At 44.6% G+C, this 15,992-nt stretch overlaps 1 protein-coding gene across 1 annotated transcript in view; it reads left to right on the forward strand.

The window, feature by feature from the left end:
- LOC126293415 (uncharacterized) overlaps positions 1-12,964 on the forward strand; it is a 170,088-nt gene extending 157,124 nt beyond the window's left edge. The window contains exons 8-11 of the mRNA XM_049986638.1: positions 5,902-6,037; positions 7,280-7,390; positions 8,597-8,737; positions 12,494-12,964. Of these exons, the coding sequence (XP_049842595.1) occupies positions 5,902-6,037; positions 7,280-7,390; positions 8,597-8,737; positions 12,494-12,739 (634 nt within the window). The 3' untranslated portion in view covers positions 12,740-12,964. The remainder of the gene's footprint in view (positions 1-5,901; positions 6,038-7,279; positions 7,391-8,596; positions 8,738-12,493) is intronic.
- Positions 12,965-15,992: the final 3,028 nt, after the last annotated feature.

The raw sequence follows: 15,992 nt of genomic DNA on the forward strand, positions 1-15,992 counted from the left end.
TCATACCTTCGTCAACGGCCTGCAGTGGGGCACCGTGTCCCACGATTTTCCGAAGTCTAGGAACATGGAATGATGGTCGCCATTCATCGATGTAAACGAAAATGAGCGTTTGGCGTCATTGGTCGGGAGGCCCCTTACAGGGCAGGCCAGGCCGTCTTGCTGCAAGTCTTATTATATTCGACGTGACACTGGGCGACCTGCGCTCCGGTTGGGGATGAAGTGATGATGAAGATAACGCAACACCCAGTCCCTAAGCGGGGAAAATCCCCAACCCATCCGGGAGTCGAACCCGGGCCCCTTAGGACGGCAGTCCGTCACGCTGACCATTCAGCTATCGGGGCAGACGCCGTTCATCGATAACTCGCAGGATATCGTGCGAGAAGAGGGCAAGCGGAGTTTGGCATGAGCGATGCATCCTAAACCCGTGCTGGTATGTGGGTGGAAGCTTTTCCGTTTCAAGAAACTTTGTTATACTTGAACTGAGAATATGTTGCAGAATTCTGCAGCAGATCGATGTTCAGGATATTGATCTGTAATTCTGCGTAGCTGTTCTTCTACCTTTCTTATATACAGGACTGATCTGTGCTCTTTCCAGTCGTCTGAAACTTTGCGCTAAGCGATAGACAGGTCGAACAGCAATGAAAGTGTACGTAGCTTACTGGAGTCTGGCCGGAGGCGTATAATTCCGTCCTAAGCGCTGCGAATTTGTCTATTTTCATTTGATGCAAGCTGTCGAGTGTACTGTTGATTCAATAAGACGTTTAACCCCCAGTATGTGTAAGGTGTCAGGCCAGAGGTGGTCCTGTGAAGATTAGTTTGTTGTCGCACCATGACTTGTGCCTATTCGTTCAGGTTGCCGTGAATATGAACCAGAATAATCATTTGAACATTCCTTCCGTTTCTTCTATATCTTCATTATGAGCATGCTGTGACACTCACGCCTTCCAAGATGACGTTCCTGATTCCACCGACACTTAAGTACCTCATCGTACCTCGAGTGGCATGCTAAATCACCTCTTCTTAATCCCATAGAAAATACATGGAGCAATTAGGAATAGTGGATCCTACGAAGCAGTCGTTTGGTAGCTCTGTGTGATCGTATAATCAGTGAGTGACATCAGCAGGGTACCTAAAGAAACTTATGGCCTGTCATTCTCGTCGTATAGAGGCAATTACCAAAGCTAGAGGCGGTGTTACACGCTACTAGCGAACCCAGCAACGCTTTGCAGTGGCTAAATATCTGTGCGAATTGGATATACACTGAAGAGCCAAAGAAACTGGTATAGGCATGCGTAATCAAATACAAATTGTATTCAAATACAGGCAGAATACGGCACTCCGGTCGGCAAGGCCTGTATAAGACAACACGTGTGCATTTGTTAGATCGGTTACTCCTGCTACAATGGCAGGTTATCAAGATTTAAGTGAGCTTGAACGTGGTGCTACGGTTGGCACACAAGCGATGGGACACAGCTTCTCCGAGGAAACGCTAAAGTGGGGATTTTCTCGTACGACAATTTCACGAGGTACCGTGAATATCAGGAGCCGGGTAAAACATCAAATCTCAGGCATCCTTGCGTCCGGAAAAAGATCCTGCAAGAATGGGACCAACGACGACTGAAGAGAATCGTTCAACGTGACAGAAGATCAACCCTTCCGCAGATTGCTACAGATTTTAGTGCTGGGCAATCACAAGTGTCAGCATGCGTATCATTCAACGAAACATCTTCGATACGGGCTTTATGATCTGAAGCCCCCATTCGTGTACCATTGATGACTACATGACACAAAGCTTCACGCCTCGCCTGGGCCCGTCAACGCCAACACTGGACTGTTGATGACAGGCCTGATCGGCGGACTCTCGTTTCAAATCGTATCGAGTAGATGGATGCTTACGGGTAAGGAGACAACCTCATGAATCCATGGACCCTGGATGTCAGCAGGGGACTGTTCAAGCTGGTAGATGCTCTGTAACGGTGTGGGACGCGTGTAGTTGGAGTGTTATGGGACCCCTGATACGTCTTGTTACGACTGTTGACAAGTGATTCGTATGCAAGCATCCTTTCCGATCACCTGTGTCCATTAATGTCCATTGTGCTTTCCGTCGGTCTCGGGTAATTCCAGCAGGACAATGCGACACCACATACGTCCACAGTTGCTGCAAAGCGCCTCCAGTAACACTCTTCTGAGTTAAAGACTTCGGCTGGCCACCAAACTCCCCAGACATGAACATTATTGAGCGTACCTGGGATGCCGTGCAACATGTTTTTCAGAAGAGATCTTCACCCCCCCCTCCTACTCGTACGGATTTTTTGACAGCCCTGCAGGATTCATGGTGTCAATTCCCTACAGCGCTTCTTCAGACATTAGTCGAGTTCATGCCACGTCGTGTTGCGGCACTTCTGCGTGCTCATGGGACCCTACATGATTTTAGGCAGGTGTACCAGTTTCTTTGGCTCTTCAGTGTATGTCCTCGTCTCATTCTGCCCCCCCCCCTCCCCCTCTGTCCATCTCTGTCCCTTCCTTACTGTACTTACTCTTCCCTTTTCTTTCTCCACGACCTCTTCCTCCCACTCTCTTTGTGCATCTGCTCCCTGCCCCTCCCCTCTCGTCCATCGCTGCCTCCTCCTCCCACATACCTCTGTCCATCGCCTCCTCCTCCTCCTCCTCCTCCTCCTCCTCCTCCTCTCTGTCCCTCTCTGTCCATAACCATCTTCCCCCTTTCTCTATTCGCCTCCTCCTCCTCCTCCTCCTCCTTCTCTCTCTCTCTCTCTCTCTCTCTCTCTCTCTCTCTCTCTCCCCATCTCCTCCTCTGTCCCTCATTCTTTCCACATCCTCCTCCTTCCCTTTTCTCTGTCCATCTCCTCATTCACCACCTCTGTCCACCCTGCACCCCCCAATGCATCTCCTCCGTGCCCTCTCTCTGTTCTTGCCCATTGTTTATTGTTATTGCGTACGAAAGCGTGACAGGAAATTGAAGCCACTTAAAATGAGTGGGTAAACTGCATGCAATCATTGTTGTATAGAGTATGAGAGAAACATCTCCAGCTGTTGCATCTGTCGGGATAATAGCTTCAATGATAGTATTTTGCATAGTTTTAATGCCGAAGTGGGAACATTTCCAAATTTTCGGACGATTCGGTTTCCGTTGTAGTATCTAAATTTTAGCCAGTACGCCATAAATAAAGATCTCCTGTATTCTCTTAAAACTGACTGCGAGGAAGAAAACAATACTCCACATTTTAGTGTACACAATTTTTCTTTAAAATTTTGTACAATAAAAACGAATATACTGGGTGATCAAAAAGTCAGTATAAATTCGAAAACAGAATAAATCACAGAATAATGTAGATAGAGAGGTACAAATTGACACACATTCTTGGAATGACATGTGGTTTTATTAGAACAAAAGAATACAGAAGTTCAAAAAATGTCCGACAGATGGCGTTTCATCTGATCACAATACCAATAATTAGCATAATAAAGTAAGACAAAGCAAAGATGATGTACTTTACAGGAAATGCTCAATATGTCCACAGTAGCTGTTGTCGAGGAATAATGTTGTGAACAGCACTGTAAAGCATGTCTGGAGTTATGGTGGGGCATTGGCGCCGGATGTTGTCTTTCAGCATCCCTAGAGATGTCGGTCAATCACGATACACTTGTCGATCACGAAACACTTGCGACTTCAGGTAACCCCAAAGCCAATAACCGCACGGACAGAGGTCTGAGGACCTAGGAGACCAAGCATGACGAAAGTGGCGGCTAAGCGCACGATCATCACCAAACGACGCGCGCATCACCCCAGTTCCCAGAATTGTTGAAGAAAGTCGTTGACTGTGGGTAATGTATGACAGTCACAGTCCCTTTGACTGTTCAGAGACGTCACTAAACCAGCCCAAAGATGTAAACAACGATGCATGAGCAGCGCCTATTAGACAGAGAGGATCCGACAGGCGATCAGTTCCAGTTATTCCACCAGGAAGGAGGTACACGGCTCGTGTTGTCTGTAGTTAACCGTGCCTGGACTGTCAATACCGTGGTTCTACCGCGTCCGCATTGTTACTTTGTGTTAGGAAGTGTTCTCGACAAGGGAAGTGTCTAGGCGTCTCAGAATTAACAAAGAGATGATGTTCGCACATGGAGGAGATACAGATAGACAGGAACTGTCGGTGACATGCCTCACTCAGGCCGCCCAAGGGCTAATACTGCAGTGGATGATCGCTACCTACGGATTGTGGCTTTGAGAAACCCTTACAGCAACGCCACCATGTTGAATAATGCTTTTCGTGCAGCCACAGGACGTCGTGTTACGACTCACACTGTGCGCAATATGGCGCATGATGTGCAACTTTACTCCCGTCGTCCATGGCGAGGTCCATATGCCTTCTACCAGACAATCATCACACACGTGTTTGGAGGCAACCCGGTCAGGCTGAACGCCTTAGACATACTCTCCAGCGGTTCCCTGCTGTTTTGGGGTGGCATTATGTGGAGCCAACGTACGCCGCTGGTGGTCACGGAAGCCGCCATAACGGCTGCACGATATGTGAATGCAATCCTCCGACGGGTAGTGCAACCATAGTGCATATTGGCGAGACATTCGTCTTCATTGACTACATTTCGCTCCCCCATAGAGCACATCATGTGAATGACTTCCTTCAAGATAACGACATCGCTTGGCTAGATTGTCCAGACATGAACCCTACCGAACATGCCTGGAATAGATTGGAAAGGGCTGTTTATCGACGAGGTGACCCTCCTACCACTCTGAGGGATCTACGGCAAATGGCCGTTGAGGAGTGGGACAATCTGGACCAACAGTGCCTTGATGAACTTGTGGAGAGTATGCCACGACGAATACAGGCATGCATCAATGCAAGAGGACGTGCTACTGGGTATTGGAGGTACCGGTGTGTACATCAATCTGGACCACCACCTCTGAAGTTCTCGCTGTATGGTGGTACAACATGCAATGTGTGGTTTTCATGACCAATAAAAAGGGCGGAAATAATGTTTATGTTGATCACTATTCCAATTTTCTGTACAGGTTCCGGAACTCTCGGAAGCGAGCTGATGCAAAACTTTTTTTTATGTGTGTACGTCCATCCGAATGTTTATTAGAGTATCATATGAAAATTCGAAGTAAATCGGTCGAGAACTTTTTGCGATTTTTAGAAGCAAAATTAGACAACTCTGATCGCAATACAGGAGGGTCAGAAACAGCCTGAAAATCTTGTAAGGGTGTTGCGGGATAGGCTGTGCTGAGAAATAACTGTTTTCCGAGCGTTGCGCCGTTTCAGAGTTAATTATCATTGAAGTTGGCCAATCAGTTCGTTGCACGCGCAAATTCATGCAGCGTGACGAAGACGATGTCAACAAATGTGTTCTTCTTCCGGTTTCCTGAAACCGAACAAGGGTGTGTCACAAAAATTGTACGTGGGAGAAACTAAGAATGTAACCTGGGCCAAAGGCTTTGCAGTCCAGTGTGGTTTTATCTCCGCTATGAGAACGACTGCGGAATGCTTGAATTTTCACGCACAACGGCCTGATTGGCTAAATTTCAATGCTACGTAAGTTGTAAATGGCACAATGTGTCGAATGGTTTTCTGAACAGTTATTTCTCAGCACAACTTACCCTGCAACACCCTTGCAAGCTCTTCAGACTGTTTCTGACCATCCCGTAGCAGTAGCCTACAGATTAGCGTGGAGCCTCTTGAGATTGATTTTTGTTGTCCAGTGTAGTTGTAAAGCTGTGGTCACTAGAGTGACACGCATAGTATGCCCTCACTTATTTTTTTTAAAAAATAGGAGTGCAACAGAAAAAGTTCTTAATGGAATATTTTCCCAATGAAATGTGAAAGCTGCTCTGTAACATCCTGTCGGACATTTTGTCTCCAGGAGGCCGATTAACTTCTTACGGATAACTGTGGGGAGCCCCGACTACCAGAAAGCTACCAGCTACGATGTGGGCTACACATACACCCACTTCTACTTTGACACGCTTGGGCTGGACCACGACATCTCTGTCGTCAGGGTAAGTGCTGTATCTAACAACTCTACGATCTGTGGACCTACCATCAGTAGTGTCATTTTTTGTAGGGTATACTGAGAATTACAAATTTCGAAAAAAATAAAAAAACTTGTAAAACAGAAACACAGCAAAAGTAACTTACTAACATACTTCTACTACAGTCTAACATAACAGTCGCGACAGTTCGCCTCGATTTTGTTGCCTACTGCGCCAGCAGCGCGCCAAGCGGCCAGTAGGCAAAACTGTTGAGGTCGGCACGATTGTGAAAGTAGTTTCCAGAATGATATTTTCACTCTAAAAATGCCTCTGAGCACTATGGGACTGAGGTCATCAGTCCACTAGAGCTTAAACTACTTAAACCTAACTAACCTAAGGACATCACACACATCCATGCCCGAGGCGGGATTCGAACCTGCGCACGCTCCACTGCAGAGTGAAGATCTGCCGCCCGGTGTGATCGAGCGGTTCTAGGGGCTTCAGTCTGGAAACGCGCGACCACTACGCGTCGCAGGTTCGAATCCTGCCTCAGGCATGGATGTGTGTGATGTCCTTAGGTTAGTTAGGTTTAAGTAGTTCAGGGACTGATCACCTCAGCGGCTAAGTCCCATAGTGCTCAGAGCCATTTGCTGAGGTCGCTGATATGGAGTATCTAGCAGTAGGTGGCAGCACAATGCACCTAATACGAGAAACGTATGTTTTTGGGGGTGTCCAGGTACTTTTGATCACATATTGTATGTGGTGTGACCATCCTTCACTTTTATAAGAGCTCGACCATTTTTTACAACCACTCTCCACAATCCTCGAGGGTCCCCTGTACAGGTGGTCTACCAGATCGTGATGCTGTTCTTTCACATTTCCACTTGACTCATTACCAACAGTTTTACTAAGGGCAGCGTTAGAAGTGTCAAAATGTCCCTGATGGCTTTGTCAGTCAGGTGACATCCAATACTAGACTAAGTTCAAAGTCACTAAATTATCTTGAGTGATCCAGTCAGGTTAATGCTTATCTGCTGACAATACAGTACTCTCCACCTCCTTTTAACTGCCAGGTCCACCTCTCGTGACACCTGGCGGTCAATTCTGCTTGCATACGGGTGTTACGATACTTCTGATCAGATTCTGCATGTAGATATTTTAAGCCTTGTTTCTTTCTCTATAAATAGCTTTTTCTGCACCTATACTTACTGTCTGGTGGGAGCATCTCGTAATTAGAGTGGCAACTACATAGAGAACACTGTGTTGCAGCTGAAGAAGCCGATGAAGCTGGGGAAGAACGTGCGGACCATCCCACTGGCGGCCAGCGCCCCAGCCCCAGGAACCGTCTGTCAGCTCAGTGGCTGGGGGTCCTGGGCTAACGTGAGTAGCGTTTCTCCTACCAACCCCTTCTCACCCCAACCCTTCTCCTCGCTATTCCAGTTTGCACCTACTAACTTCACCTATCTAGTCACATATGCCGTCCCCCTTCTTCACACTTACCCACCCACAGACCTGCAACCAAATTTACAATCTTTTTCTTTTTTTTCCTTTCATCTCATTGTGTCTTCGCGCAAATTTCAGGTGGTTTTCGCCTTTCATTATCATCCTGCTCCCTCAGATTTCATCTTTTTTCCCCATACTTTATCTGTTTCATCCTTCTCGTGATTTTCCCATGTGTTTGAGTGTATTTTTCGAATTTTTTCGGACTTATTCCTACCTTATTTATGTATTTTTACGCGTTTTTATTCTCCAAAATGGATCCTTGCTCCTTCCATCTGAATCAATACAAAAAAGTTTCCTTATCCCTAGCCAGAACCCAGACCCACATACTGTTCCTGCATTGTTGCTTGGCTCTTGGAATCCTCCCAAATGGCTTTACCATCAAATTACTGCCACCCTTACTTCCACAATGAGCTCCATCTGTTCAAAGTCCGTCAGTCCTTAACCTTCACCAACATAGTACTGCAAAACCATATCAGTCAGCGCAAACCTCCTGCTATGCAATCCCAAACTCCTGAATGACATATCACACGTTAAACCCCTTGTCCTCCAGGAACTAGAGCAACATGAACAATGCCACCTCAAAAAACTCTCCACCCTATGAAATTCATACTCCCATATTGGACTACAACTAAAAAAATAGTCAGTCACCATGTTTAGTGACAGGTTATTGGTACACATTGATAAAAGCTACAGATCCAGAACAGAACCTTGTAGCGTCCCCCTCTCCGCTTTACTACATTTGAATCAGATACACACCGATTCCCTGTTTGTTGACACTCAAGAAAATTGTTCTAGTTCTCAATTTTGACATGAAATTTACCATAGTTCACCTTCTCTCATAATCACATAATATTCCAGTTATGTGCAAGTATAGCATGCCCCACAAAACCAAATTTATTTGTTAGGAGAAATACTTCCTTTCTCCAACTGATCATTCAATCCTGAAAGTGCCTCACTTTTGTTGATGATCCATGTTATACATCACAAGAATATTAAGTCTAGTGTTCATCACTGTCACATATGGCCCACACCTATAGGCCCACAGAAACTAATGTGTGTGAATTTCTGTCTTTCCTGATTCAGCGAGGCGACAACAATTCCACTATATTACGTCACATGGATGTTGTCGTGCAGACGCAGGACAAGTGTTTGGGCCCCAAGGACACTGATGTCACTACCCCACTCATCTGTGTGGCTCCAAAGAACGGTGATGTTTATACACATGTAAGTAGTTAAAATGTAGAGTAATTACACTTCATGGCAAAAAGTCTTTCCATTCCCAAAGTTGACAGTTTTGCTCACTGCTCCCAAGAAAAGTAATTGTGTGATGACGCACATTGTGATACAAATGCAGTACTTAGTCTTGGGTGAAGCATTCTGCTATGAATATTGCTCATACAAATCGGTAAGGTCCGAAACTGTGCCATTACAAAATTTACTCTCTGCAATGGTTCATACCAGACCGAAAATTGTCGAAATTTAGTGAAGACGTATGAATATGCAGGGTTTCTCAAAGTGCATAAGGATCGGCTCTATACTGACAAGGGAGTGATTCAATCTGACATGTTGAAACATGTCGTGAAATTTTTTAAACAGGAAAAATATACCAAAACAATTGCTCTGCCGAAGATTTGGCTGCTAAAATGGACTGCAAGGACTTTTAAAAATATGTTGAAAATGGCCAGATTTGTAGGCCTCAAACAGCTAGGAAAATGTGCACCCCCTACTGGAGCTATATCAGACTGCGCATGTGCAACATGGCAGGCTCATACCTTGTAGTTGCCGGTGCACTGGTAAACAGATAACACGACATAACCAGATTGTAATTTACAAAGTGAATTTCAGTTTCTTTTGATACTTTCTCTGACACAGTTGTTTAGTTACTATTCACTTTAAATTATCGAATCATTTAATATCCATACTCATTAAGTTAAGAGTATTATTGGTAAGAGTTGATAGTAGAGATAAGAATGAATTAATATTAACTGTGTTATCTTCATATGTGCCTACTAATTTGCCTTTGTACAGGTTCCAGTGTTTAGTAGTAATGTGGAATCCAGTTAATGTTCTCGTTCTAAAGAGATGAAATACACTTACCTGATCAGAATAGTCTGAACACAATATTAGTGGACAACAATATGGGATGTGCTCACCCTCCATCTTTATATTGGCTTGAACTCCGTGCAGAACACTTTCAATGTGGTGCCTGATGTCTGTGGAGTCATTGCAGTCCATTCTTCCTCAAGAGCCGAAACCAGACAACGTAGATGTTAGACACTGGGGACTGGAGAAAAATCAACGTTATAACTCGTCCCAAAAGGGTTTTATTGGGCTCCTGTCAGATTTCTGGGATGTCCATTCCATTTTAGGAACGTTGTTGTCCACAAACTGTTGCCTCAGAGATGCTGTTTTCTCCCAAGGTGCACAGTCATGCTGATAAAAAAAGGTCATTGTCTTCGAACTGTTCTTCTGTTGGACACAGTTCACAGAGCTGTAAAATTTGTTCATACTCTTAGCATTTCCTTAAGTGCACTAAGGGAACCACATCCTAACCATGAAAACTGCCTCCATACCGTAACACAACTTCCTCTGCACTTCACTGTTGGTAATGAACATGACAGCAGATAACATTCTCCAGGCATTCACCAAACCCGAAACTTTCCATTGGATTGCTATAAATATAACATGATTCAGCACTCCAAATCACTTATTTCTAGTCATCCACTGTCCAATGGTGTTGCTCTTTACAATACGTCAAGTGTTGCTTAACACTGACTACACAAATATGTGGCTCACAAGGAACTGCCCAATCTTTTTAACCCATACCAAAAGCTTGCTACACGCAGTTGCTGCTCTCTCTGCCTACTGGTAGCCATTTGGAACCTATGAGTTATTCTTTCCGTCAATTACTTATAATTTGGTATAAAAAACCTTCACAATACTCAAAAGTTCCTGTCCATCAATACGTGTAATCTTTCTGTTCTTGGTTTCAGTGTTGTTGTTTCTTGAGGTTCAAAAATGGTTCAAATGGCTCTGAGCACTATGGGACTTAACATCTGAGGTCATCAGTCCCCTAGAACTTAGAACTACTTAAACCTAACTAACCTAAGGACATCACACACATCCATGCCCGAGGCAGGATTCGAACCTGCAACCGTAGCGGTTGCGCGGTTCCAGACTGAAGCGCCTAGAACCGCTCGGCCACACCAGCGGGCGTTTCTTCAGGTTTTCAATTCACAACCACATCACCAACTGTCGACTTGACCAGATTTGGAAGGGTTGTCCCTTATGTATTTGTTACTCGTGTGACATCCCATTATTAGTCAACGTTAAAACTCACTCAGGTTCTCTGAGAAACACATACTGCTTCTCCACTGACAACTCAGTACTCCTTGTCTTCTTTTATATTGTTGGGTTCATCTGTCATGAGGTGTTGGTCAATTCTGCATTGCAAAGAGGTGTTCAGATGCTTTCGGTCAGATAGTGTAGGAAAGAACTTGATATGCAGTCGAAATCACCTGCTTCTCCTGAAGAGGCCTAAATGCGTTATATACCAGTTCATTTCTTGGATACACATTCAAATGACATCAACACTTTGTTAGAGCCTGTGAATATATTAGAAGAAATAGAAAATAATTCTCATGATTCCATCGATTGTGGTTCAGATACAGATTATTGTGCCAATAAGAGCCTGAAACAAGAATACCTTCCTAGTCCAAAGAGAAGGTGTACTGTAGTAGCTTTTGGTGGAAAGGAAAAGGCTGTGAATGAATGTTCAATGAAGGAGTGATGAAATGCTTAAAGTTAAGCAGTGTACAAAGTGTTATTTTTGTAAATCTGAACATGAATCGTACGAAAGGAAGAAAGATTTGGCGCAGTAAGAATTATTTACTAAAATGAAATGTGTTAAAGTGTGGAAGAAAGACTGTTCGAAAAATATAAAACAGCTTGTGAGAGTCAATGCACCAAGGAGCTCTACGAGACTGGCCCCTCCAAATCGCAAGTGATATGAACATTCCTCATTTCTTTGGCCTATTAAGGAGAGTCCAGAAATCTGCAGGGTGGAAAGTCGTAAAATTGTTGAGTTTACATTTCGTAAACATGTAGAGGAGATGCCATTTAGAGGAAGTACTATAAAGGAATTCGCAACTAATGTACAGACGAAGCTTGGTGTTATCCCTGCAACTGCTGTTCATAGGTTTTGTGAAAAAAACGGAGTGGAAACAGTACTTTATCATTTTGAGGTGAAAAAAGAGAGAATCGTATCTCTCTTCAGGAATGGCAAGGCAAATTAGCACCAAAAACAAAAAAGAAAAGTTTAATTGCAAAAATTTTGTAATCATTGTCCCAAAATCTGAAATAATCGGGAGAATAATGTTACACATTTCATTGGAAACATCATCTTACTCTCTCCAGAAAATAATTCATTGCTTGCCTGCACATACCACTACTTCTGTCTTTGGGGAGGAGGATTTTGATTGGTGACATAATGCAGATTCCACACAGCCACTGATGTGATTCCGCTTCTGATAAAAAATATTTTTGACAGTGGAAAGCCTTTTTAAGGAAATTGTCAAACAATAAGATTTCCTCTCCGTCATTTCAGATTTATCAGTGAAAGAGCATTCTGAGACTTGTTGTTTGTATGTTACCAGTCTATATCTCCATGTTTTATGAATCTGTTTAAGTATGTCTGGTAGTCAGCGCATTTGCAGAAAAATTGTTTGGACCATTTCTTACTCCATCACATTTCTGCCTGAATGAAGTAGGGATTACTGTGAAATACCTGAATGAATGCATTAAACTTTTCTTAATCATACACACTGTTGCGTTAAAGTTATTAATGTCTGAATTCAAAATTTAATTTATTGACACCTTTCAATTTCAAGGAACAGAATTGCATACGACTGGCTGTGGCAAAATTGACGCTAAAAGAAAAATAAAGGGGAAGTAAAGTAATGGGGTCTACTTCACACACAGGCTGACGACGGTGGACCACTGACTTGTTCCGGCGAGCTGGTGGGAGTTGTCATCAGGAACGGCCGCAACGGCCTCGGTGTCGCCATCACGGATGTGTCGCTGTACACCGACTTCGTGGCGGAGTCGGTAGCGCATCCTGGGCGTGGCGCCTGGCCCTTTGTGTCGTCACTACTGACAGGCATGGCCGAGGCGGGCACCTGTCTCGCCATCACTGCCCTGCTAGCACGCATGTCCAGCGCCCGATGACGACACATCCCGGACACTGCACCACTGGCAGGAGGTTGCACCGCTCGCTGACTGCTGCCTGCGTCCAGTGTCTGCAAAATGGACGAGAGAGAGAACGTGTCCTGCTCTCTGATGGGTAGCCACGTTAATTTTACTGGCTGTGAGAGACACTCGAATTTTTTATCACATCTCTTTTCCCAATGTAAATGTGTACATAACTAATAAAGAAACACTTTTTTTAGGAAATGTGTTTATGAATCTATATCCATTCTCTACAAGCCACCTTATAGTGTTTGCTGTAAATTGTATTGTGTACCATTGCCATTTTTGCTCTTTTCCTTTTCCAATCACTAGTGATGTGCAGGATGAGACTTCGTTGTTAAAATCCTACGTGAGCTCAAATCTCTCTAATTTTACTGTCATGGTCTTGTTGTGAGATATAAGCCGCCAGGAAAAAATTAGTGCACTCTTTTAGAGGTCTTCAATTCACCCAAGATTTATTGTGGCAACAGTTCATATGAATTACATGAAGTGATTACACACACATCAAAAAAAGTTTTGTATCACCCCAGTTCCCAGAATCCTGAAGATAGAAGTTGACTGTAGATATTAATCACAAAGACAGTCCATTTGACTGTTCAGTGATCTCACTAAACACGCCCACAGAAGTCAGCAACCATGCATGAGCAGCGCCTATTAGAAGGAGGGAGTCCAACAGCCGATCAGTTCCAGTCATTCCACCAGAAAGGAGGTACACGGCTCGTGTTGTCTGTAGTTCAATCATGCCTAGATGGTCAATCCTGTGGTTCGATCACGTACACATTGTTACACTGGGCCAGGGAGGGCTCTCAGCAAGGGAAGCGTCCAGGCGTCTTGAAATGAACCAAAGCGATGTTGTTTGCATCTCGAGGAGATACAGGCTACTACTCCAGTTGATGACCGCTACCTACGGATTTTAGCTTTGAGGAACACCGACAGCAACGCCACCGTGTTCCATAATGCTTTCTGTGCAGCCACAGGATGTCGTGTCACGACTTAAACTGTGCACAGTAGGCTGCACGATGTGCATCTTCACTCCCAACGGTCATGGCGGGGTCCATCTTTGCAACCATGACACTATACAGTGCGGTACAGATGGGCGTGGACTGCTCAGGATTGGCATCACGTTCTCTTCACCAATATGTGTCACGTATGCCTTCTAGCAGACAATCGCGAAGACATGTTTGGAGGCAACCCGGTCAGGCTGAACGGCTTAGACACTGTCCATCGAGCATGGCAAAAGAAGATTCCCTGCAGTTTTGGGGTGGTATTATGTGGGGCCGACGTACACTGCTGGTGGTCATGGAAGGTGCCGTAATGGCTGTACGACAAGTGAATGCCACCCTCCGACCAACAGTGCAACCATATCGGCAGCAGATTGGCGAGGCATTCGTCTTCGTGGACGACAATTCGCACTCCCATCATTCACATCTTGGTAACGATTTCTTTCAGTAGAACGATATTGTTCGACTAGAGTGGCCAGCATGTTCTCCAGACATGAATCCTATCGAACATGCCTGGGATAGATTGACAAGGGCTGTTTATGGACAACATGACCCACCAACTACTTTGAGAGATCACTGCTCAATCGCCGTTGAGTGGGATAGTCTGGACCAACAGTGCCTTTATGAGCTTGTGGATAGTATGCCACGACGAATACAGACATACATCAATGCAAGAGTATGTGCTATTGAGTATTAGAGGTAGCAGTGTGTACAGCAATCTGGACCTCCACCTCTGTATGGTGGTACAACACGCAATGTGTGCTTTTCATTAGCAATAAAAAGGGCAAAAATGTTTTTCATGTTGATCTCTGTTCCAATTGTCTTTACAGGTCCCGGAACTCTCAGAACTGAAGTGTTACAAAACTTTTTTTGGTGTATGTGTTTTCAGATAAATAGCACGCACAGTTCTGAGGTAGCAGGTATCAACCCATGCTGAAACTTACATATTATTAAATGGTGTAGCCTCCACAGGGGAGGGGGGGGGGGGGGTTCAGTGATGGTACTGACTAAGGCATCCAGGTAATCGTACAGATTACCGCCATGTTGGTGGCATAGCCTATAAAGTTTCCCCCTTCCCGTTCCTCGTGTGTAGAGACTGTGTTTCCTTGTTTGTACTCCATTTGGATTTTATCAGGGTGTTTCCGGACTTTTGGACCACCCTGTAGTGTCTTAACGGATCGCTAGAGACCTGGACAGTGATACCTGTGTTAGATTCTGCCTACAGTCTTTGTGGATCTCAGGTGACCAGATGTGTGCAAAGTTTGGCCTGTCATGGAAATACTTCAGCACAGCTGGCCGTAGATGAGCTGGGATGATGAGAAACCATTCATGCATGCATGTCCAAAAGAACATTGCATCATAATTCAGAATAACACAGGCACTGCAATATTGTATTTATCTGCTGGCACCAGGCAAGTGACTTTCAAGTAAAAAGTCTCATTTATATAGGAATATACATAAGGGCTGCATGAGTACAAATTGTAGGTGCATTGTCGACGACATTGAGGTCTGGGTCTGGCTATGACTCCGGCATGGACAGCCAAATGGTAAGGCAACTGATCACTGCTGGGTCCAGCATGTCATTTCATAACAGCTGAAGTCGCCATGTGCATGTCCAAAGGAACATCACATCATAGTTCAGAACAACACAGGCACTGCAACATCATATTGTACAAGCCTGTTGTATCTGGCGACTCAGTCCAATCCTTACAGCCATTTCATTGGGTGCTAACCAGCATCTCCAGAAAATGCTGATCCGTGCCTGATGTGCAGCTGGCTTATTGCCAGTTTGGAATCCTTCTGTCTTCCGAGTACACGGATCTTGGCAATAATGTACCACTTATACTCCAGTTCCTATCATGTAGGCCATGGTTTCTGTGTTGCATAATTGGAGCAATGGTGAAGATGATGTTTGAAGTACATAGCATACTCACTAAAGAATGCCACATTGTAGCTAGACTCAAGCCCAAATCCAAGCCACGCATGGTAGCCGTGCAGTCTACGGTGCCTATTTCACGGCCTATGCAGCTCCCCCTGTTGGAGGTTCTAGTCCTCCCTCAGGCATGGGTGTGTGTGTTGTCCTTAGCTTAAGTTAGGTTATGGAGTGTATAAGCTTATGGACCGATGGCCTCAGCAGTTTGGTCCGATAAGGTCTTACCACAAATTTCCAAATTTTCCCAAATCCAGAAGCAGACTCATTACTGAAATACTACACTTAGTACTTAAATAAC

Source organism: Schistocerca gregaria, chromosome 10 (assembly GCF_023897955.1).
Source record: "Schistocerca gregaria isolate iqSchGreg1 chromosome 10, iqSchGreg1.2, whole genome shotgun sequence".
NCBI classification, from domain to species: Eukaryota; Metazoa; Arthropoda; class Insecta; order Orthoptera; family Acrididae; genus Schistocerca; species Schistocerca gregaria.